The sequence below is a fragment of the Tripterygium wilfordii genome, chromosome 23 (genome assembly GCF_013401445.1).
Source record: "Tripterygium wilfordii isolate XIE 37 chromosome 23, ASM1340144v1, whole genome shotgun sequence".
Lineage (NCBI taxonomy): Eukaryota > Viridiplantae > Streptophyta > Magnoliopsida > Celastrales > Celastraceae > Tripterygium > Tripterygium wilfordii.
In genome coordinates this window covers 1,835,310-1,857,094 of record NC_052254.1, presented here as the reverse complement: position 1 = coordinate 1,857,094, position 21,785 = coordinate 1,835,310, and the positions used below count along the sequence as shown (strand labels likewise).

Genomic DNA, 21,785 nt, shown 5'->3' with positions numbered 1-21,785 from the left:
CAATAGTTCAGGGGGTCGTTTTGCTTTTTCCCCTAAATATATCTCCCTCTGGACTCTAAACTACTCGAAATCAAAATTCCCTCTATCGTTGCTTCCCTCGATATTCGTCAAATTCGATATTGTCGTCGCCCTACCGTTTTCTTCTGAATCAACCTCCATTCAGTCTCCAATCCTTAGATTTCCCGTTGTTTCTGTGTTTCGATTCGTTGGTTTTTCCTTTTTGGTCTCGAATTGTGTGTTGTATTCGGTTTTTCTAGAAACCCTAACCCTAGTCTGTGTCTCTCTCGAAGAATATGTGCTGCCGCCACCGGTTGAACTCGAGCCATAATCGGCTTTGAATCCTTCGTATTTTTTGTTCGACGATTGTGGAAGCTTTCTCCTGGGGGTTACGAATGTGAGTTCTCTGATCGATTTTAGTTATTTTCGAAGTATTTTTAGGTTGTGAAACCGTCTTACTTTGCTTCAATCGATTTTAATTATAAGAGGAATTGAAGTGTTTGAATAGCTACGAAATTATCTTGCAGATTTCGGTTTGAATTTGATGTGAATCCTTCGTAATTGTTGTTGGAGGATTGTTGAAGTATCCTCCTGGAATTTACGAATGTGATTTCTCGGATATATTTTAGTGATTTCGAATTATTTTGGGGGTTTTGAAACCATAATAGTTCGTATAATTTCGATTTAGTGGTATGAGAAATTGAATGTTTGAATAGCAGCGAAATTATCTGACTTAGTTAGACATCTTGAATGTGATATGTTGGCTTTGAATGCTTCTTATTTTTTGTGTGAAGATTGTTGAAGTATTCTCCTGGAGGGCATGAGTTTGAGTTCTCTGATTGATTGTAGTTATTTTTGAATATTTTGGGATTTGTACCTTAATAGTTTGTGTAAATTCGATGGTGGTGTTATGAGAAATTGAAGTATTTGAATAACAGAGGAATTGTCTTGCATGGTTAGACATTTTGAATTTGGTTTTGTCGGTACTTATATATGCTGTCTTTCACAAAACAGGATTGTGCCATTAACTTAACTTTTCAATAATTTATTTTCAGATTTTGCATGTTTGTGTAGGAAGTTCCTTATGATGTCACTTATCAGTCGTGGGATTTGCATGTTGTTTATCTCTCTGAATGAGTAGATTAAAAAGTAATTGCATGGAAAAATTTGCCACTTTGATGCTTTCTCTGTGTACCTTAATGGCATTATTTGATTGATTGTAATATGCAGATTGCTGCAAACTGTGGCTAGAACTGCTTGTATTTTGAGATGGCTGACCAGCGGAATGTTAATGGCCAACCGCCGAATGGGAAGACAACTGGGGCGGGGAATGCTTATTCAATAGATGTGGAGAACTTTAGAACACGATTGAAGGCCCTCTATTCACACTGGAATGGACATAAAGCTGACTTATGGGGTTCCTCTAATGTCCTTGCAATAGCAACTCCGCCACCTTCAGAGGATCTGCGGTACCTGAAGTCCTCGGCTCTGAACATTTGGTTGTTGGGTTATGAGTTTCCGGAGACAATAATGGTTTTCACCAGGAAACAAATCCATTTTTTGTGCAGCCAGAAGAAAGCCTCTCTTCTCGAAGTTGTGAAAAAGACTGCAAAGGAAGCTGTTGGGGTAGAGGTTGTCATGCATGTGAAGGCAAAGAATGATGATGGAACTGCTCTAATGGATGCTATATTTCGTGCAGTCCGTGCTCATTCGAGTGATGACATTGTTGTGGGATACATTGCAAGAGAGGCTCCTGAAGGGAACCTTCTGGAAAGATGGGCTGAGAAATTAAACAATGGTGGATTTGTGCTTGGTGATGTGACCAATGGTTTGTCTGACTTGTTTGCTGTCAAGGATGCTGGTGAGCTTTTAAATGTGAAGAAGGCTGCTTTTTTGGCTTATAATGTGATGAACAATGTTGTGGTTCCAAAGCTTGAGAATGTTATTGACGAGGAGAAGAAAGTCACCCATTCTTCATTGATGGATGAGACAGAGAAGGCCATACTCGAACCATCTAAAGCTAAGGTGAAACTGAAAGCAGAGAACATTGATATATGTTACCCTCCAATATTTCAGAGTGGAGGAGAGTTTGATCTCAGGCCAAGTGCTGCAAGCAATGATGAGTATCTGTACTATGATTCTGCCAGTGTGATCATTTGTGCTGTTGGATCTCGATATAGCAGTTACTGCTCAAATATTGCAAGGACTTTTTTGATTGATGCGAATCCGCTGCAGAGCAAGTCATATGAAGTCCTTCTCAAGGCCCATGAAGCAGCAATTTCTGCACTAAAGCCTGGGAACAAGATCAGTGCTGCATATCAGGCTGCACTTTCCGTAATTGAGAAGGAAGCTCCTGAGTTGGTTCCCAATCTGACAAAATCTGCTGGGACTGGCGTTGGTCTTGAGTTTCGTGAGTCAGGCTTGAATATAAATTCCAAGAATGATAGAGTGGTGAAGGCAAAAATGGTTTTTAATGTTTCACTTGGTTTTCAGAATTTGCAGAGTCAGACCAAAAATCCAAAAACCCAGAATTTTTCACTGTTACTGGCAGATACTGTTATCATTGGTGACCAAAACCCAGAGGTTGTAACTTCCAAGAGTTCTAAAGCTGTTAAAGATGTAGCTTACTCATTCAATGAGGATGATGAGGAAGAAGAAAAACCTAAAGCAAAGCCAGAAGCTAATGGGTCAGAGGCTTTCATGTCAAAGACAACTCTGAGATCAGATAATCACGAAATTACAAAGGAGGAGCTACGGAGGCAGCATCAGGCAGAACTTGCTCGCCAAAAGAATGAAGAAACTGCACGGCGTCTTGCTGGTGGAGGAAGTGGTGCAGGGGATAGCCGTTCTTCTGCGAGGACTTCAGCTGATTTGGTTGCCTATAAGAATGTAAATGACCTTCCCCCTCCAAGGGATTTGATGATTCAGATCGACCAGAAAAATGAGGCTGTTATTTTGCCTATCTATGGAAGCATGGTCCCTTTTCATGTTGCTACCGTGAGAACAGTCTCCAGCCAGAGTGACACAAATCGAAATTGCTATATACGCATCATTTTTAACGTACCTGGGACTCCTTTTAATCCTCATGATGCTAACTCCCTGAAATACCAAGGTGCTATATATCTGAAAGAGGTTTCATTTCGCTCCAAGGACCCAAGGCACATAAGTGAAGTGGTTCAGCAGATAAAAACTCTTAGACGACAAGTCATGGCCAGGGAGTCTGAGAGGGCCGAAAGGGCAACACTGGTTACTCAGGAGAAGCTGCAACTTGCAGGAAACAGATTCAAACCAATAAGGTTGACTGAACTTTGGATCCGTCCTGTCTTTGGTGGTCGTGGAAGAAAGATTCCTGGTACACTTGAAGCTCATGTAAATGGGTTCAGGTATTCTACCACTAGACCTGAGGAGCGAGTGGACATCATGTTTGCAAACATCAAGCATGCATTTTTCCAGCCTGCGGAGAAGGAGATGATTACTCTTCTTCATTTCCATCTGCATAATCACATCATGGTTGGAAACAAGAAGACCAAGGATGTGCAGTTTTATGTTGAGGTGATGGATGTGGTGCAGACGCTGGGAGGCGGAAAGAGGTCAGCCTATGACCCAGATGAGATTGAAGAAGAGCAGCGAGAAAGGGATAGGAAGAACAAAATCAACATGGACTTCCAGAGCTTTGTGAGTCGAGTAAACGATCTATGGGGCCAGCCCCAATTTAATGGGCTTGACCTTGAGTTTGACATGCCCCTTAGGGAACTTGGTTTCCATGGGGTGCCGCACAAGGCCTCAGCTTTCATTGTTCCAACTTCAAGCTGCCTGGTAGAGTTAGTAGAGACTCCTTTCCTTGTGATCACACTGAGCGAGATTGAGATTGTGAACCTGGAGAGAGTTGGTCTTGGGCAGAAAAATTTTGATATGACAATTGTTTTTAAGGACTTCAAGCGTGATGTACTTAGGATTGACTCCATTCCTTCAACATCACTTGATGGCATCAAGGAATGGCTTGATACAACGGATATCAAGTATTATGAAAGCAGATTGAATTTGAACTGGAGGCAGATTCTGAAAGCAATTACAGATGATCCACAGAGCTTCATAGATGACGGTGGTTGGGAATTTCTGAACTTGGAAGCTAGTGATTCAGATTCTGAGAAGTCAGAGGAGTCGGACCATGGTTATGAGCCATCAGATTTGGAGGTTGTCTCCGAATCAGAAGATGATGCTTCTGACAGTGAATCCTTGGTGGACTCTGAAGATGAGGCGGAGGAAGACTCAGAAGAAGACTCCGAGGAAGAAAAAGGTAAGACATGGGAGGAGTTGGAGAGGGAAGCCAGCAATGCCGACAGGGAGAAAGGAGAAGATTCAGATAGTGAGGATGAGAGAAAGAGAAGGAAGGCAAAGGCATTTGGGAAGTCTAGAGCCCCTTCTAGTAGCAGCCTCTCCAAGTCATTTGGGAAGTCTCGAGCCCCTCCTAGTAGCAGCCTCTCCAAGCGTCCCAAATTGAGGAGATAGCTTTTGACAGGAGAGATCTCTCAGCGTATTCGTTAATTGCAACTATGGTATTCTTGAAACAAAAGCCTTGTCAGAATCCGTAGAAACTAGCACCCGTCTCTCCTTTTCCCTCTTTTTTTGGCCATGTTGTGCAGCTAATTCTGCTGCTACAGATGTAACAGAACTCAGTTCCATAACTAAGCTTTGAAATTGTTATTTAATAGTTTTGGGTGGAGGTTTTGTCTCTCTAGCGTTTGGCACTAATTAGGCTTCCTGGAAGAACGGATGCGTGGTTTTAAATTGCAGCCATTTGTTTTATTGGAATTTGGAAGTAAAGTCCTCTTGTTTACACGCACTTGGTTGGGTTTGTTGACCTTGTCATCTCTTACCACCCCATTTTGTGTTGTTTTTTTGGTTTCAAGGAAGTTGTTTTATCACGCACTCAAGTTATTTCTCCATTTTTGCTACCACAAATTGTTTTCTGTTGGCATGGCTTTGCTCATTGTTAAGTCTATAGACTCTATACCCTTTTATTAATGATGCTATATGGCTTTGCTAACTGTTGCAATTGCTGTTTGGAATATATTAGGAAAAGTATAGTGTGTCATCAGAATATCAGATAGCGGGAGCATTACTAAGAAAGCCCTCAGCTCACTAATATCTACTCCAACCGAGCAGGATGGCCGGATGGGGATGAGCTCCCCATTAAAGGATATACCTGTGGGGCTGGACAACTTGAAGCATTAGTGAAATCGAGGAGTTTTATGCTCCATCTGCTGTTTCTGAGGTAAATCTCATGCAAACTAGATGTAGTAAGCTTTATTTGTACGACTTTGATCATTACATCACTTGAAAACTTTCGACTTACATTGTCTAATATGTGAGGTGTTCTGCATGCAACTACTTTTCATTATTATGTGGACTTAAACCCAGAAATTGTCAGGCTTTCTTGGGGTTATTTTCCATTTAATGCCTTCATTGTCATCACATCATGCTTTAAGGGTAGCATCAGAGTGCCAAAAGACTTTTGGTGTGGTGCAGTTAATCAACCCAAAAGTTCTGCTTTTGGAATTCTGGGTATTACCCCCAACTCATCACCGAACACTCTCATATTGCGGCAGCTCAATGCTCTATGTTTAATTGTGTAAATAATAAATAAATAAAAAATTCTAGCTTTAGCAGAGTAAACCATTGACAATTTACGAAATCATTGTAGACTAGATATAACATGTAGAGGCGTGATTTATTGCAGATGCAAGAGATGATTTAAAAAAAGTCATGAAGGCAGATGGAAACAGAACAGTCGAGGCATCAAGCGCCTAAGACATCAATTGCCTATGAGAGTGGGATGGATACAGAGATAGGTACGAAGAGTTGGAAAAAAAAACTGCAAATCTATAACGAAAATTTTAAGTTGAATCCGTGATTTATGTTCTTAGAGAGTGCTACAAAGCAAAAGAACTTTGGTTTCGGGTTCTTCCTCAAGGCAGGGGAAGTTCCTTCTTTGAGAAGAGGAGTCGGGAGAAGAATTTCGTCGCTCGTCAAGAAATAAATGAAGGCCAAGGCCGCCTCCAAACCCATTTACTTACACCATTGGAGTATCGAGTTCGATAACTGGCGCAGGCCAATCGAAGTTAGAGGCAGTGCAGTGCAACGTGAACCTAATCATACGTATTTAAGCCCGGCCCCGGTCCTTTCTAGTCGCCTCTGTACTGTCCCCATAGACCCATACAGTTATTGGGTTCTCAATATAAATTACATGGCATGCTATCCCGAATCCTAGGCTGAGAAAATGGGGGGGTCAAAGAAAAAATCAACATGGAATAACCATTACCTTCTCTAAGAGCATCCATATTCTTAAAAGAATTCAAAAGACTATTCCATATCAATAATGATCAGAGAACCCTCTTAAGGGAAGGGTCGTTCCCATCTCAGAATTACAAGACTCGAACAAATACGGGACAAGAACGACCCCCCTTCAAAGAAATAATCACAATTCACTATTGTCCCGGAATGAACTAGGGGGAAGAACAATAAAAGAGGAATGGAAAAAGGAGAAATCCAGGTCCTAATGTTCTTTACGACAATCCTGTACATGCTATATCCCCTACCCTTCCACTTCCAGTTGTCTGGAATTTCAACACAGAGCACCAAAATAAAGCTCCCCAGAAAGAAAAACTTCTGCTCAACGACTCCCGTCCATCATGATACGCGTTTAAGAAAATACTACATATCATCGAATGAGCAGCAAGATTTAAAAATTCTAATTAAGAAAGTAAAAGAGACTAATTAAACAGAGGCCTTAAAACTGGTTTGCGTTATGGATACAACTTTGCATCCACCCCACAACATAGTATATCCATTCATGGGCAACTTGTATGGCTTTGACCTGATCTTTGCTCCTTTCTTAACTTCTCACTGATTCGGAGTTCATTTGGCTACTTGTCCCGGAGTGTGCGTTCAATCCGCTAATGGGCATGGATCTCTGAGCAAAATCTAAGAGAAGCTTCCGCTGGCTTTCGTTCGTGTGTGGCAGACTTGATCGCAGAAGATCCACAGGCATTTCACGACTTATTGCCCTAGTTACTTCTGAACCAATAGCCTCCTCACTTAGCTGGTTCTGCACATAGACTGATTGCAAAATAGCTTCATATTTACTCACGCAATATTTAGTAAGGATATTAAAAAATTCATCAAATGATGCCTGCCAGAGGGCCCGATTCGACAAGCTACAGGTGCCAGCAGCCTGAGGATCAGATAACAGCTTAGTTACCCGGTCAAGTAGAGACTTCAAAATAACAGAGGCCCCATCCCCTGCAGGACTTCCAAGGGGTCGCAACGGCGGCTGCTCTGTTGAACAAACAACTGCAACAAGACAAGCACTGAGTGCACGAAGATCCATGCCATTAGTACATGCAGAAACTGTCTTCACTAGATTATTAGTCGTTTCAGCTGCTCTGATATCCAAAGGAAGACCACCAAACAAAAATCTCAAGTGACGGAAAATGGCCATACAAACAATTCGGGTGAGCTCACTACCAGGAAAGAGAAGCTGGAGAAACCTAGTGACGAGCTTTCTTCCCTTTGGGAGAGAGATTAATCGTAGGAACACAATGTCATCCTTGGGGCTCAGGCCAACAGTGTGGCCACTTTTGCCAAGTGGATCAACAAGCTGAAGTGCTGCTGCCAACCCTTCCAGCAGCATCTGCCGCCGACGCCGTTGCTGGGCCCCACCATCTTGATGCTGGCTAAATTGCAAGAACCGGTCAATATCATCTATATCAAGAAGTAGACAAAGGCCATCTTCAATAGTGATTCTAGCTGCAAGCATTGGTTCCTGTTCCAAGGGCTTCTCAGAGACTGTTTGCTCAGAACTTCCAGCACAAGAACCAGAGGGGGGAGAGTCGACTTCAAGAAGGGGACGAGGGTCTGCGAATAGAAGTCAAGGGAATCCTCCCAGGTGCATCAGCATTAGGTTTATGCTCTGCACTGTTACGGCCCCGAGAGGGCAGTTCCTTCAGGTGGGCTGGGAAGAAATGGTGCTTTATCCCGGACCCAGCAGATTTTTTAGCAAGGCGAGCTTGGTGGTAATAATCATCAATATATGGGTCATTGCTGTGAGTAGCAGCATGCTGCATTCTAAGAATGCTCTCAATCTCTTCAGCCGTCATATACTTGGACCTGAATTGCACCAATGCACTATCACTCTTCTGACTACTAATATCAGAGCCATGATGAGAAAACCGATGTCTGCCTCGATGAGATGATTTTCGTTTTTGATCCCTGTCAGTCAAACCTACCATCATTCTATGTGATGGTGCAGGATGAGAATAATGCAGTTGGGATTGCATCGCTGCCAAATGGGCCAAAGATGGTTGAAGTGAAGCATGCAGTCTCTGCTGCTGCGATGAAAATAGATGAGATGAAAATAGGCCATTTTGGCGAGAAAATTGCTGTTGCAATATATTATGCAAGAGGCTGGACTGATCTCCATGTGATAGGCCACTGTGGTTTAGCCAATGGTTTTGTGTCCTGCCGTTTAACAAAAGTCCAGGAGAGCTGTACTGGGGAACATTACCACCATAGTCCAACCCATGATGTAAACCAGAAAGATGAGGGTTAGAGTTAGATAATGGGGACAAGTTTGGAGTAGAGAAGGGCGATCCTGATCCTCCGGAAAGGGAAGAAATATTCAGGTGCTGCGGTGAAGCTTGCTGAGATCTGCTACCAGGAGGAGGAAAAGATGTAAAATTTGATTTCGATACCATAAATGGTTCACTTGTGTAGTTATGTTGGTGTGGTGGCTGCTCTGGATATGAGGAAGTTCTGTACAGAGGCTTCGATTCACTGAAACGAGCAAAAGAAAGTTGTGGCTGTGATGACCATCTCTTGAGCTCCAGAGCATCTTCCATGCAAGGCATTTGCTGATCCAACCAGCTCGCAACTTCTCCATCTTGTGCCCAGTCAGTGGCAGATGAACCTGCAAGCAGTAGTGAATCTCAGAGTGCATACATGAAACTACTACTGTAGATGTAAATACTGCCGAAATCATATTACTTCAAATCTGACAGCAGACCATCGGCCACCCCCTCCCAAAAGAAAAACAACAGAAGGAACATGAAAAAAAAGGAAGGGAAAAAACCAGAGAAGTCCACGACATATTTCAATGTAGTGTAAGGCTTCAGGGGCTTTAGGGTAAACAGAACACATCAATTAAGGCTCCAGTAAGATGACAATAAGTTCATCAATAATAAACACACACAGAACACATCAATTAAGCATTGAATCATGAACAGACCCAAGCATAGCAAAACTTAATGCTCATCAATAAGTAGCAATATATAACCGGCAGGTTACCAAAAGCATTTACACACACAACTTATAATTGAGGGAAATAAATACAGTAGAGACCTCAAAAACAAAAACAATCCCCCTCAAAATGAGGAAAAACAGGAGTGCAATAGTTTTAACTTACTTTCTCTTGAAAAAGATCCGGAACCTCTATCTCCAATAACTCCAGGATTTCTTGGTCCCGTAACAACTCTGTTTATCTGTGCAGCAGGAATAAAATTCAAAACTCACAAAGTAGCTATAATAAGGATCCCAAAAATCTCGAAATTATGGCAGAAAGGATAAAAAGGAAGAAAACAGCATCAGTTGAGCAACCACATCAATGACACAGACCGAGTAAACTCTATGTTTGGTGTAGCTTCAATATGTAAACCATAATACTTGAAATGCGCAATTGCGAAGCATGTATTAAATGCTAATCTATTAATTATAAAAGGCTAATACAAACATATACACAAATACTGCAAATAATGCGTAAAACAGACAGTATCCCGCTGTATTATAAATAAGCTAAAGGTCGGCCTTCTGCAAAGACTCATAAACTGGAGGTAACTTGTTCAAGCCATTCTACTTTTCATATCTAGCGTATTTTTTGAAAAAAAGTGGGTGAGGAGGGCTTTTGAAGGCTTAGACAATTATTATTTTGATGTTTTGAAGGATGGACATATATCTCAATTCTATTAATAGGTGCATTGGTCCCGTTAACATTGATGAAAATATCATGCTTGTCTTAATTGAGCTAATCTAATGTAAGTGATTGTATTGGGTTGTAACAATTAGGATATATGTTCGTATGACATATTATATAAATTGTCTGATCAAGTACTTACTTAGCAAATCAAGTATAAATACATTAATATCCAATTTGTTATATACCCAAGTAATCAGATCAAAATCTTTTTAACTCATTCTTAATCCTAATAAAAGGTACAGATACAAGATACCAATTAATAACTACCCCTGCATCCAGCATGCATAATCAATCCAACAAAGTAATTAGGTTGTCCTGAAACAACATATAGAATTATTACCAATTAACCTTAGTAACAAAGTTTTATGAGTTACATTGAATCGCAACATAGGTTGCAAACAGTTTTAGGGAAACTTTAGGGTTTCCCAAAGGACATTGCCCCAAAATACCACCACTGGGTTGCTCAAGTTAGAACACAACTCCAACAGAAACCAAGAGATCCCAACAATTCTATCACTGACTTAAATTAATACCTTTATAAATGAAAAAATAGATCAACGTCGAATTAATAATCAAATGCAGACTGGCAAGCACCACAGCATCATTATTAATTCACTGCCAACCGCATTATTATATAAGTTAAGATAAGAAGCTGACCTTTGCAAATGTAGTTGCTAGATCATCCACGTCAGATAATGATCCAATACCCACGCCCTGCAAATATGGAGGAAAAATATCAGAGATGCATTTCACTTCAATTACAGTAAATCAAGTAAATGTTTCAATATGAGTTCATAACTGCTGAAGGCAGTTGAGTCATTAAGAAAATGAGGTTTACTTAGCAAGTAAGAGCATCAACCTTTTCTACCTCAAGTGTATTCTAACAGCATCGGTCTATATGCAAAAATGATGAAAGAAACTACAGAACAACTAGGTATGTGAGAATGATCAATCAAGTTATTACTCGAACAAGTACCAAAAAAAGTTTTGCAGAATGCTATTTTCTATATCAAATCCATGGGTTCTTTTTTCAAAATATAAGTGCCATAATCCAAAACCAAAGAAGCCAATTCTTCCTTGAACAATACTGTTGGGTACGAGGATGCTTGGTAGGCATGCACATCAAGAGGGTTTCCTAAAAATTAGGACTCCACACTAATTGGAGGGGGACTTGATGAATAAATTACTAGCTTAAGAGTGTGTTTGGATTGAGGAATTTGGAGGGAAGGGAAGAGAAGGGAAAGTGAGTTTCCTTCCAATTCCCTTGTTTGGATAGTTTATAAAAAATTAAGGGGAGAGATTTGAGGGGATTTGGGAGGAAGATTTCATTAAATTTTTGTCAAAATTCTTTCCTCCCAAAATGGAGTCATTTGGAGGGAAGAGATTACTAATTAAGTTATTTGTAAGTTAAAAACCTATTTTACCCTTGGACATAACACTTAAAACATAAAAAATAAGGATAAACTAGTAAATTAAACTACTTTTCTGTCCTTTCTTTTTTTATCTATCGAAACATGAGAGAGGGAAATGTATTTTCCCTTCTCTCCCTTCCCTTTCCCTTCTCTTCCTTCCCTTTCCCTTCTCTTCCCTTCCCCCCAAATCCCTCAATCCAAACACACTCTAAGTGTACAGCTAGAGGGTCAGAGGTGGATGATGAGTGAGGACGGTAAGACTTTGACAGGAAAACACTAATCAAAAGAAAGAACACCAAAAGCAAATAACATATATGGATGTATAGTTTTATTCAAGAGACTTCTATGCTTCTTGTTTCCCTGTCTCTCGTTTATTTTTCTCTTTCTTCTCTCCTCCACCCATAACTATCTTCATTGTATAACTAAAACAAAAGGAACTCATAGTCCAAAGTCTAAGCACCCAACATGTTCTCACATGTAATGCCCTAGCACACTTAAGAGCACAGAATCTCCTCCTACAACAATTACTTGTTGATATACTCCAAAATGGCAGTTTCTTTCGACCCAATTTTTTCTTCCTCGTTTAGGAAAACAAGAAAATCGCAAGGTTGCAAACATGTTTCTAGAACTTCCTTTAGAATCAAACCCATAGCTGATGATAGGACTAGAGCAACTAATGAATTATGTCAACATAAATCACAGGGAACTCGGCCATATGGTTAATGGTTTATTACATATCATACATAAAAAGGAACAAATCTTACCACATCTTTATCGAACAAATGGTACTCATCGTCATTGACAGATCCGAACACAGGATCATCAACATCATTATCCAGACCTCCCAAATCAACTTCTTCAACAGCATTTTTCCCAAAGAACGCATACTGTGATGCATCAAAGAGTGCATCTGCATTGACCAAAGAAGATGCGGGTATATAGTACGTTAGGATTTTCCCATATCAAAACACAATCATAGACACATACACAAGGTAAAAGACATAAAAATAAAACAGAATTCATGCTCTATGATTCTTCAGCGTACATCATTATATGCCAAACAAGCGCCACCTCAAAATCTAAATATGCCAATGTATATACAATGCAATTAACACTGTCACCAAAATCCAAATGCACCTGTAAAATGCAGCTCAATTGACCCCAAAAATGAATCTTTTTCCTTGTCGCACAGAAGATAATTTATTAAAGAGCAGTAAGATAGTGCAGAGACAACTGCAAAAGAAAGGCAAGAAATATGGGAAAATAATACAAAATAAACTGATTATTATTCCACAAAACAAGCCAAATAGTCTTCATCCCAACCAACAGCCAAATTATACTATTCATCATTTCTTGATTCTACTAAGTCCATGTAATGATTCCATAATAGTCAAAACATTAGAAGTTATCAGTTCGTTCTTTGAATAGCAGAAGCTAGCGATGCACTGCTTAAAGGGAAAGGGGGTTCACAAACATGGGAAAAAGGGCTAAACTCACAGATGCACGTGCTCCTGTAAACCAAAATATGCTCTGATATTTATTAAACAATATTCCAACATAAGAAATTAGCACAGGAAACACAACCGCAAACCCATTAAACCTAACCTAGTATCTAGTAAAATTTGTTTGTCTGACAAGGGAGGAAAAAAATATAACAACAGATAGGAAAGCAATCAAAAATCTTGAATCTCATCTTACAGTCACTCTGGATTCCTGACCACCACAAAATCATTTAAGAGAAGTCAGATTACATTTCTTTTGCTCACTTTCATTCTCTCTGCATCAAACTTAACCTAAACGAAACCAATCATAAATTCGAACAATGAAGGGACCAGAAAAACACCACTTCGAACGCAAAAAAAAAAACTAAAAAGTAAAGAGCTGACTGATGAACCTTCAGTGACGTCCTTCAAATCTTTGCTTTCAGATCTCTCCATATTTACGTAACCAAACAGATAATAGAAGCTCTAGATGTAATCAAAAAGAACGAGACCAAATCAAGGAATGCTAGTAAGGTTGAAGCTAGATACGTTAATACCCTATCGGGACTCGGGAGTAGAGGATTGGGGGATTCTAGGGTTAGCGTTACAAGAGGTGGAAGGAATAGAATGGCATGGTGTGTAAACATGAAGGGGTCGTTAGGGTTTGTTTGGAAAGAGAGAAGGTTGAAAGGAAACCTCTCTCGCAGAGAGAGGGAGGGAGGGACGGATATGGAGTTTTGGGGAGGAAGACCGACTCCCTATTTTGTTTATAGAGGGATCGAGCAGTAACCATGGATTGGACACATGGCCACACTGACAGGCAGATGGACGCAATATGGTATGATAACCTATAATTAAAATAATAAATAAAATATGCACATACTTTATTTTTCTTAGAATGTTTTTTTGTGGAGAATATTATTTTTGGCATCACTTTGATACTCTTAGAGACTTGTCAAATAATTGAAGAGAGTGAAGCAATTCAAGCATTCGAGAGTTTGATTTCTAACGAGTCCGTACATGAGAAATTATCACATATTTGCTTGACAAATATGAATTCGAGATCAAAGCAATTCATGTATTATTCGTGCTCCTGAGTTTATTCCGTACACATTAAAAAAGTAGTTGTTGCAATTCTCATGTCATTAAAAAAAAGAATTCGAGAATTCTATGAGATACTCAAATTATACGTTTGAGTGCTCAAATTAGTGTATGTGAGAATAAATCATTGAAGCATGTATAGGACGCCTAAAATTCTTAACATGAGTGTTTTGTCTACACATTTCTTAAAGTTTTTTGGAAATGGTTGAAGCCCAAAGGCCCATTTAGCTATTGCATGGGCTAGCTCGTGGTTGGCTTTAGAGGCTTTCTATTGGTTACAATGCAGCATGATACTGGTTGAATGACAAGTAATTTTACAAAAACTAACCATTTACTTACTCTCTTTTCCAATTGAGAACGATATCACAAAAATTTATCATTTGAATATTCAATATGACTCTAAATTTGATCCGTATGTACATAAATTTATCGCATGATGACAAGGTAAATTGAGTGAAAACCCAAAACCTGACCACAAGAATATCACTCTCAATGAAAATTGAACTCAAATTGTTCTTAATCCATGCGATTTCAACATCAATTCACCATTTACTTTCAAAACCCAAGCAAATTTTTGCTACTTATACCACAGCTTGTGACTTGTGGGTAAAATCTTGATTCATTTTATGGTTCAACATGTGAAATATAATCCAACAAAATCCCATAACTACCACTAACCACCCCCCCCCCCTTATTTTTGATAACTACATCTTAATGGTGCCAATTACTACAATGCTTTAAGACCCACAAAAAAATCTTTCAATTCTTATCTTCAGTGTTTCTAAAGATAAATAGTCATGAATGGATAAATTTAGTTTTTTCTAAAAAGAATTAGGTAAACTATTAAGCATCAAAGACAAAGACAGAAGCTTTTGGTGGTTGTCTCCTCCATAGTCCATACCAAAACCCCAAACATCATACATCAGTCTGCTAACACAATCATTTCAATATAGAAAATGATAAAGATTTCAACGGTTGATATTCCAGATGTTGAGTTGAATGCACAAGATTAAAGTGAATTCACGGACTCCAGATGTTCACTTGAAATCCTGTGCATACAACGAACAATTGAGATAATTGGGATACAAATGCTGAAATTCCCATCATTACTGTTCCAATATAAGCCAATTTTCTTGTTCTCTAGTTGGCTTTTCATTTAGCAAAATATTTTTTTTTTCCACTCAACAAAAGAACAATAGTTGGTCAAATCAAAACAGGGTGATTTTGCAAAATCATGTCCACAAACAAGGAAATATTAACCCTCATTTCCCTCTCAAAAACCAAAAAAAAAAACACCCAGTAGACTTGGTCCAACTCTCTCTCCCTCTCTTACAAGTTACAAATGGTCAGTTTATCTCTCACTTTCAAGGTATCTACTCAGTCTCCTCCCACACTATTCGCTGTCTCCGGCTTCATTTCCTGGAAATTCATTTTATTCCACACCCACTACTTATTATTATTCAATTAAACTCATTGACTGTTAATTTTAAAGAATTAATTAGTTTTCTACAATAAATTTTTGGTGCCTTAATCTCTGAATAGAGTCTGGACCTTGATCATAACTCTGTTAGGTTTGTTCTCCGCTCTTACCTTTCTCTGTTTCTATATATTTATGTTTGTTTTTGTTTCTTTGCTATTGTTTGTCTTAGGCTTATATACACATTGGGTTCTCCGTTTGTTTCTCCCTAAATGTGAAATTGAATGCTTAAATTTGTTGTTTTTGATAATATCTGATCTAGGTTTGGTCAAGTTTTGACATTTAAGGTATCCTTGTTGGTTCTTTGTTTTCTCTGTCTTTCTCTTCCATATTAGAGCTGGAGGAGATGGGTTTTCTTCATGTTTGATTTCTTTTTTCTTGTAATCTGTGATTGGAATATGATCATGTTTGTTTTTATGTTAATGAATGATGGCAATCAACATATGTGATGGTAGGGTAAGAGTTTCATGATTGCAGTTTGTAACTGATGCTTTAAATTATCAGAAACTGTAACCTATGCCTGCAATATGTAACTGACCTTGTTTATAGTTTTTTAATCTGAAAAGTAAGATTTTATATTGAGAAAGTTAAATACCATATCTAGGGTTCCTGAAATGGTGATTCAAAAAATAAATGATGAATTAAAAGATTGATTTGATCATGATTTTACATCATTGACATCCCTCTATCTCATTCAAGTGTGCCTATTTGGTTAAGGACTGTGAAACCTAATTAGTTGGTGATTGTGGTTCTAGATATGGATTACTTGGACACGAGACGATCAAGCAGTCACTCTGGCAGAATCCTTGCCGCGGCTATCCTCATCACAGTTTGTGTTATCTTCCTCAGGCAGTCAAACGATCGGAGCAGCCCCAGTCTAGTATGTTCTGCCTCAAATCAACCACATTTTAATCTGCTATATGAATTGGCGTCTAACAACAAACGCTCAGTGCCCTTGTGCATTTTTCTTATCGCACCAAAAAAAGAAATTAGGGGTGTACTCTGTCAATATAGAATTGGTGCTTCAAGTTGTTACATTTTCGCTGTATATGCATATGTAGTTTGGTAGGTCATGCCATTCAATCCTTAATACCATTTCTTGCTATTCATCCTTGCCCTATTGTCCAGCTTTCCACTACTTCAAGTGCAAAATATGACCAATTCTCCCGCCACGAACCAGGGGTCACCCATGTCCTAGTGACAGGAGGTGCTGGCTATATAGGTTCTCATGCTACACTTCGACTTCTGAACGATTCATATCGCGTAACTATAGTGGTATCTCTTTCTTTTGGAATTGATTATGAATGATAAGCATATATACTATGTTCATAAGTATATACTCACTGCCTCTTGTGACAGGACAACCTTTCTCGTGGGAATCTCGGGGCTGTCAAAGTTCTTCAAGAACTGTTTCCAGAGCCTGGACGGCTTCAGTTTATTTACGCTGACCTTGGAGATGCAAAAGCAGTATCCTATATGAGCAGTCATAAACAAATATGAATCTTGTTGGCCTTGCCTTCTGTTAAACTTTGAATCTCTTGATACATATAAAAATGTTTTTTTTTCCTTAATAACGATTTAGGTGAACAAAATCTTCGCGGAGAATGCATTTGATGCAGTGATGCATTTTGCTGCCGTTGCTTATGTTGGTGAAAGTACTCAGGAACCTCTTAGGTAAAATGTTCATACAGTTGGAGCTGTGAAAAAAGTACATGATGTTGTGTTGATTTTCTGAAACTCGAGATGCGATTTGATATGAATTTCTCTACCTCAATTTGATGGGTTCAACCATGATTTTTACAGGTATTATCATAATATCACATCAAACACCTTAGTAGTTCTAGAGGCAATGGCCACACATAATGTGAAGACACTGATCTATTCTAGCACTTGTGCAACATATGGAGAGCCTGAAAAGATGCCGATAACTGAGGAAACACCACAAGTGAGTATCAACCATCATATAATAATGTTATGTGTCCAAATTGTCATGTTGTTCTTCATTTTGTTTTATAGGAAACACTCATGCTATCATATATGATTTCAGCCATTTTGAATTACCTATACCTATGATGATCAATAGCAGCATTAACTCACTTCCATATATGATATACATTGCTGCAGTTCCCAATTAACCCGTACGGAAAAGCCAAGAAGATGGCAGAAGATATCATACTTGACTTCTCCAAGACCAACAACATGGCTGTCATGATCCTGCGGTAACTGATGCTTGCATTTCATAGTGTTCAAATTGCCATCATCTTCTGTTGGACATCATGTTACGGGTATCTCTGTTAATTTGTTGACAATTGATTTGTGTATTGTCATGTTTCCAGATATTTTAATGTGATTGGATCAGATCCAGAGGGAAGATTAGGAGAAGCACCGCGGCCAGAACTACGTGAACAAGGCAGGATATCTGGTGCTTGTTTCGATGCAGCTCGAGGCATCATTCCAGGACTCAAGGTACCTTAATCATGCATTGTAGGCCTAAGAACTATTTAATTTATAATGATTTCACATTTAATGAAGTAAACTTCCCCTGCTTATTTTGAAAATTCTAGGTAAGAGGAACAGACTACAACACAGCTGATGGAACCTGCATTCGAGACTACATTGATGTCACTGACCTTGTTGATGCTCATGTGAAAGCTCTTGCTCATGCTAAACCTGGGAAAGTTGGCATTTACAATGTTGGAACTGGAAAAGGTTGCTGTTCAACCTGAAATATGCTTTAAAATTCTTAAGGCTTTCTAAGCAATTCATGCCTTTTGTCTTCAATTTCATTACTTGAATTGTTTCGATAACAGGTAGATCGGTGAAGGAGTTTGTGGAGGCATGTAAAAAGGCAACAGGAGTTGAAATTAAGGTTCAATTCCTCAGTCGTCGGCCAGGTGATTACGCTGAAGTTTTCAGCTATCCTTCGAAAATAAATCGTGAACTAAATTGGTCAGCCCAACATACCCTTGAAGAGAGTCTGCAGATTGCTTGGAGGTGGCAGAAGTCGCACAGGAATGGTTATGGTGAGCAGTAACATGTCACAGAGATGATTGTATTTGAAGATTTTTGTGACTGGAGACTTGAATTTCAGTGTCTGGGAATAAAGTAGCAACTTTTATAAATGATGTAAATTGAGAAAATCTGACGCTTCTATATACACACTCAAAATAGTTCATTATACCTATCAGGTGCTCATTCACAGATGTATGAGCAAATGGTCTCTTCTTTCAGTAGCCATGTTATTGCAGTGTAAAACTGAAGTTCATGCGAAGGAATTATGAAATTTCAATTTATCATCCTTTTCCGTCTTCTTGGCATTTGAATCTTGAAATCAGTTCTGAATACAATTTCTAAGAATTCAAACCCAATCCAGAAACACATATGAAAATCAAGCAGAACCCAAAAAGGAAAATGTCCCACAACGGAAAACTCAAAGGCCAACAAATTGGAAGTCTATATGACAAAGGTGTGATTGCTGTGTGTCAATTGCAGAAGTAGATTAACACATAAGCAGTGACTAATTGCATTAAACGGATAAAAAATTTGGAGAATAAATACTTTTTACGCTCAAAAGAGATTGTAACCAAAAAACAATTCTATTTTCACAAAAGGTTGAAGAAATAAATCCCTTAATGCCCTAGAGTGAATGACAAGCGGGTTTTAATCATAAACTTTCGAGAAGTTGAGCCTGAATGTCAAACTTCTGACCTGTATTTTTAATTTGTGCAGTTAGAGTTTTTGATGTACTGCAGATCCCATCTGTTGTACGCAGCATTGGATCATTGGAGACAAAAGCATGTACCTCATTTTGAATTTCAATCCAGCTGCAGCCGGGTTGCTTCTGTGCTCCACTCTCTTTCATGAACCCCCTTATCTTCTCCACGTCATCCCATCTGCCTACCTCTGCATGCATGTTCGACAAGAGCACATGATTAGAAGATCTATCAGGTTGTAATTCCAAAAGCTTCTCAGAAGCAATTTCACCAAGTTCTGGTTTCTGATGCAATTGGCAGGCCCAAAGCAGTGCACTCCATATTCCAGCATGTGCCTTCACCTTCATCCCTCTCACCATTTCAAAGGCTTCATCCACCCTCCCCGCACGGCCAAGCAAGTCAATCACACAAGCATAGTGTTCGGCTAAAGGTTCTATATTGTGCACGTGCACCATGCATTTAAACAGTTCTAAACCCTGCTCAACAAGGCCAACATGACTGCATGCAGTAAGAACTCCAATGAAGGTGACTTCATCTGGAGAAACCCTTTCTGATACCATCTCCTCAAAGAGTTTTACTGCCTCTTTTCCACACCCATTTAAAGCATAGCCTGCAATCAGAGAGTTCCAAGTAACAACATCAGCAAGATCAATCCCTTTGAACACAGCCTTGGCATCCAAGATCCTACCGCATTTAGCATACATGGTGATCAACGCATTGCTGACAAACAAATTGTTTGAATAACCAACTTTAAAAGCCAGATGGTGAAGTTGCTTCCCAACTTGCAAAGCTGCAAGATTGGCACAAGCGCTTAATCCGCAAGAAAATGTTAACTGGTCAGGTTTCTTTCCTTCCTGCCCCATCAACACAAAACTTTTCAATGCATCAAAATATAGCCCATTTTGCACAAAACCAGTAATTAATGAATTCCAAGAAACCACGTTTCTCTCGCTCATCTCCTTAAAGATCTTCAATGCTTTGTCCATTTGTCCTGCTTGGGCATAACCAACAATCATTGTATTCCAAGAAACTATGTCCTTCTCAACCATTTTATAGAAGAGATTGGCAGCTTCATTCATCCTTCCACATTGTGTATAACCTGCAATCATGGTATTCCAACAAACAATATCACGGGTGCCCATACGATGGAAGATTTTACTAGCTTCTTCCATTCTGTTATTTTGTACATATCCACAGATCATTGCAGTTTGGGCACCAATATTCTTGTAAGGCATTTCATCTAGATATTTCCTGGCTTTATCAAGCTTACCAACACGAACATACCCATTAATAATTGTAGTCCATGACACTGAGTCCCTCTCAGGCATCTGCATGAATAGGCTAGCAGCCTCATCAATTTGCAAGCTCTGAACATAGGCAGCGATCATTGCATTCCATGAAACAATATTCCTACATGGCATCTCATCAAAGAGTCTCCTAGCTTCAACTAGCCTACCAATTCGTGCAAACCCACATAACATTGTTACCCATGAAACAACATTAGGGTTTGGAATTCTTTGGAAATATTCCCAAGCGGAATCTAAAGCACCTACGTCCACAAACCCAGCCACCATCAGATTCCACGAAACTAAATCACGTTCGGGCATCTCCTCAAAAAACTGGGACCCCAAAACCATTTCTCCATTTTGGGTATACCCCGTCAGTATTGAATTCCATGACACTAAATTCTTACCTGGCATTTCATTCAACAAGCTCTTAGCCTCTGCAAACCTACATTTCTTCGCATAACCTGCAATCATAGCATTCCAACATGCCGTATCTGTCTTATCAGGAAGTAAATCAAACAGTGCTCTAGCCCTGTCAAGTTTTCCAGTCCGCATATAACAAGAAATCATAAGAGTCCACGAAAACGGGTCTCTTTTGGGCATTTTATCAAACAGGTCATGAGCTTCCTCAACCTTGTCATTGTGTAAATACCCAGCGAGCATTGAGTTCCAGGAAACCAAGTTCCTGTTCGTCATCTGATCAAACAGGTGGCGTGCATCATTGATTCTTCCATTCTTGGCATACGCAGAGATCATGGAATTGTACGTTACAGTGTTCTTTTGGTCCATTAGAGTGAAAACTTTGATGGCTTCCTCGAGCCGACCCGATTTCCCCAAGCGCGAAATTTTGAGATTTTGGTAAAAGACATTGCTACGTTGCTCACTAACTTTTCTGAGTCCTTGCTTCATGGAGGGTTGCGCTCGCTGAATAACTGTAACTGTTTTTTGCTTCCTTCAAAGATTACTGAAAATAATTAACCGTAAACGGGAAGAATCAACCAACACGGTCATTGGCATTGACGCCACGTACCTTGTTGGGCCGAAACTTGGGCTAAATGGGCCGCATCTAGACTTGGTCCAGTAGCATATCCTTCTTTTATTAGCCTGATTAACAATGGGCCAGCCAACGGATCGAGAAACTGAGCTTGGCCTGTTGGTCCAGAAAAGGTAACTTGGTGGTAATATGAACTAAATTTCTAATGCTTTTTTTGGTAGTAATTCAATTGGCAAATTAATAAGATAAGCTACTTCAACACAATTTTAACAATTCAATTGAGAATACAATTAA

The 21,785-nt window shown here is 39.4% G+C and overlaps 3 protein-coding genes and 1 pseudogene across 4 annotated transcripts; 2 read left to right on the top strand and 2 right to left on the bottom strand.

Moving 5' to 3' along the window:
• Window positions 1-56: 56 nt before the first annotated feature.
• On the top strand, window positions 57-4,840 carry LOC119993132 (FACT complex subunit SPT16-like). Its single transcript, XM_038840077.1, has 2 exons — window positions 57-394; window positions 1,228-4,840. The coding sequence occupies exon 2, from the start codon at window positions 1,267-1,269 to the stop codon at window positions 4,504-4,506; it is 3,240 nt and encodes a 1,079-aa protein (XP_038696005.1). The 5' UTR covers window positions 57-394; window positions 1,228-1,266; the 3' UTR covers window positions 4,507-4,840.
• A 1,499-nt stretch (window positions 4,841-6,339) lies between these two features.
• Window positions 6,340-13,707, bottom strand: LOC119993275 (annotated as a pseudogene).
• A 1,696-nt stretch (window positions 13,708-15,403) lies between these two features.
• On the top strand, window positions 15,404-18,796 carry LOC119993834 (UDP-arabinose 4-epimerase 1-like). Of its 2 annotated transcripts, none has more exons than XM_038841115.1 (10): window positions 15,404-15,592; window positions 16,254-16,378; window positions 16,627-16,773; window positions 16,858-16,965; window positions 17,081-17,172; window positions 17,302-17,443; window positions 17,623-17,717; window positions 17,835-17,964; window positions 18,063-18,207; window positions 18,309-18,796. In XM_038841115.1, the coding sequence occupies exons 2-10, from the start codon at window positions 16,256-16,258 to the stop codon at window positions 18,530-18,532; spliced, it is 1,206 nt and encodes a 401-aa protein (XP_038697043.1). In that variant the 5' UTR covers window positions 15,404-15,592; window positions 16,254-16,255; the 3' UTR covers window positions 18,533-18,796. The 2 variants fall into 2 exon arrangements, with proteins under 2 accessions (XP_038697043.1, XP_038697044.1); XM_038841116.1 differs by lacking the exon at window positions 15,404-15,592 and adding an exon at window positions 15,653-15,785.
• A 144-nt stretch (window positions 18,797-18,940) lies between these two features.
• On the bottom strand, window positions 18,941-21,575 carry LOC119993833 (pentatricopeptide repeat-containing protein At4g02750-like). Its single transcript, XM_038841114.1, has one exon. It carries the CDS (start codon window positions 21,404-21,406, stop codon window positions 19,163-19,165), a length of 2,244 nt encoding a protein of 747 aa, XP_038697042.1. The 5' UTR covers window positions 21,407-21,575; the 3' UTR covers window positions 18,941-19,162.
• Window positions 21,576-21,785: the final 210 nt, after the last annotated feature.

Excerpts from the sequence above, each read along its gene's own strand:
- LOC119993834 (XM_038841115.1), top strand. The coding sequence starts at position 16,256 with ATGGATTACTTGGACACGAGACGATCAAGCAGTCACTCTGGCAGAATC. Across the intron at positions 16,966-17,080 it reads ACCTTGGAGATGCAAAAGCA|GTGAACAAAATCTTCGCGGA; the intron begins GTATCCTATATG and ends ATAACGATTTAG. Across the intron at positions 17,444-17,622 it reads TAACTGAGGAAACACCACAA|TTCCCAATTAACCCGTACGG; the intron begins GTGAGTATCAAC and ends ACATTGCTGCAG.
- LOC119993833 (XM_038841114.1), bottom strand. The coding sequence starts at position 21,406 with ATGAAGCAAGGACTCAGAAAAGTTAGTGAGCAACGTAGCAATGTCTTT.
- LOC119993132 (XM_038840077.1), top strand. The coding sequence starts at position 1,267 with ATGGCTGACCAGCGGAATGTTAATGGCCAACCGCCGAATGGGAAGACA.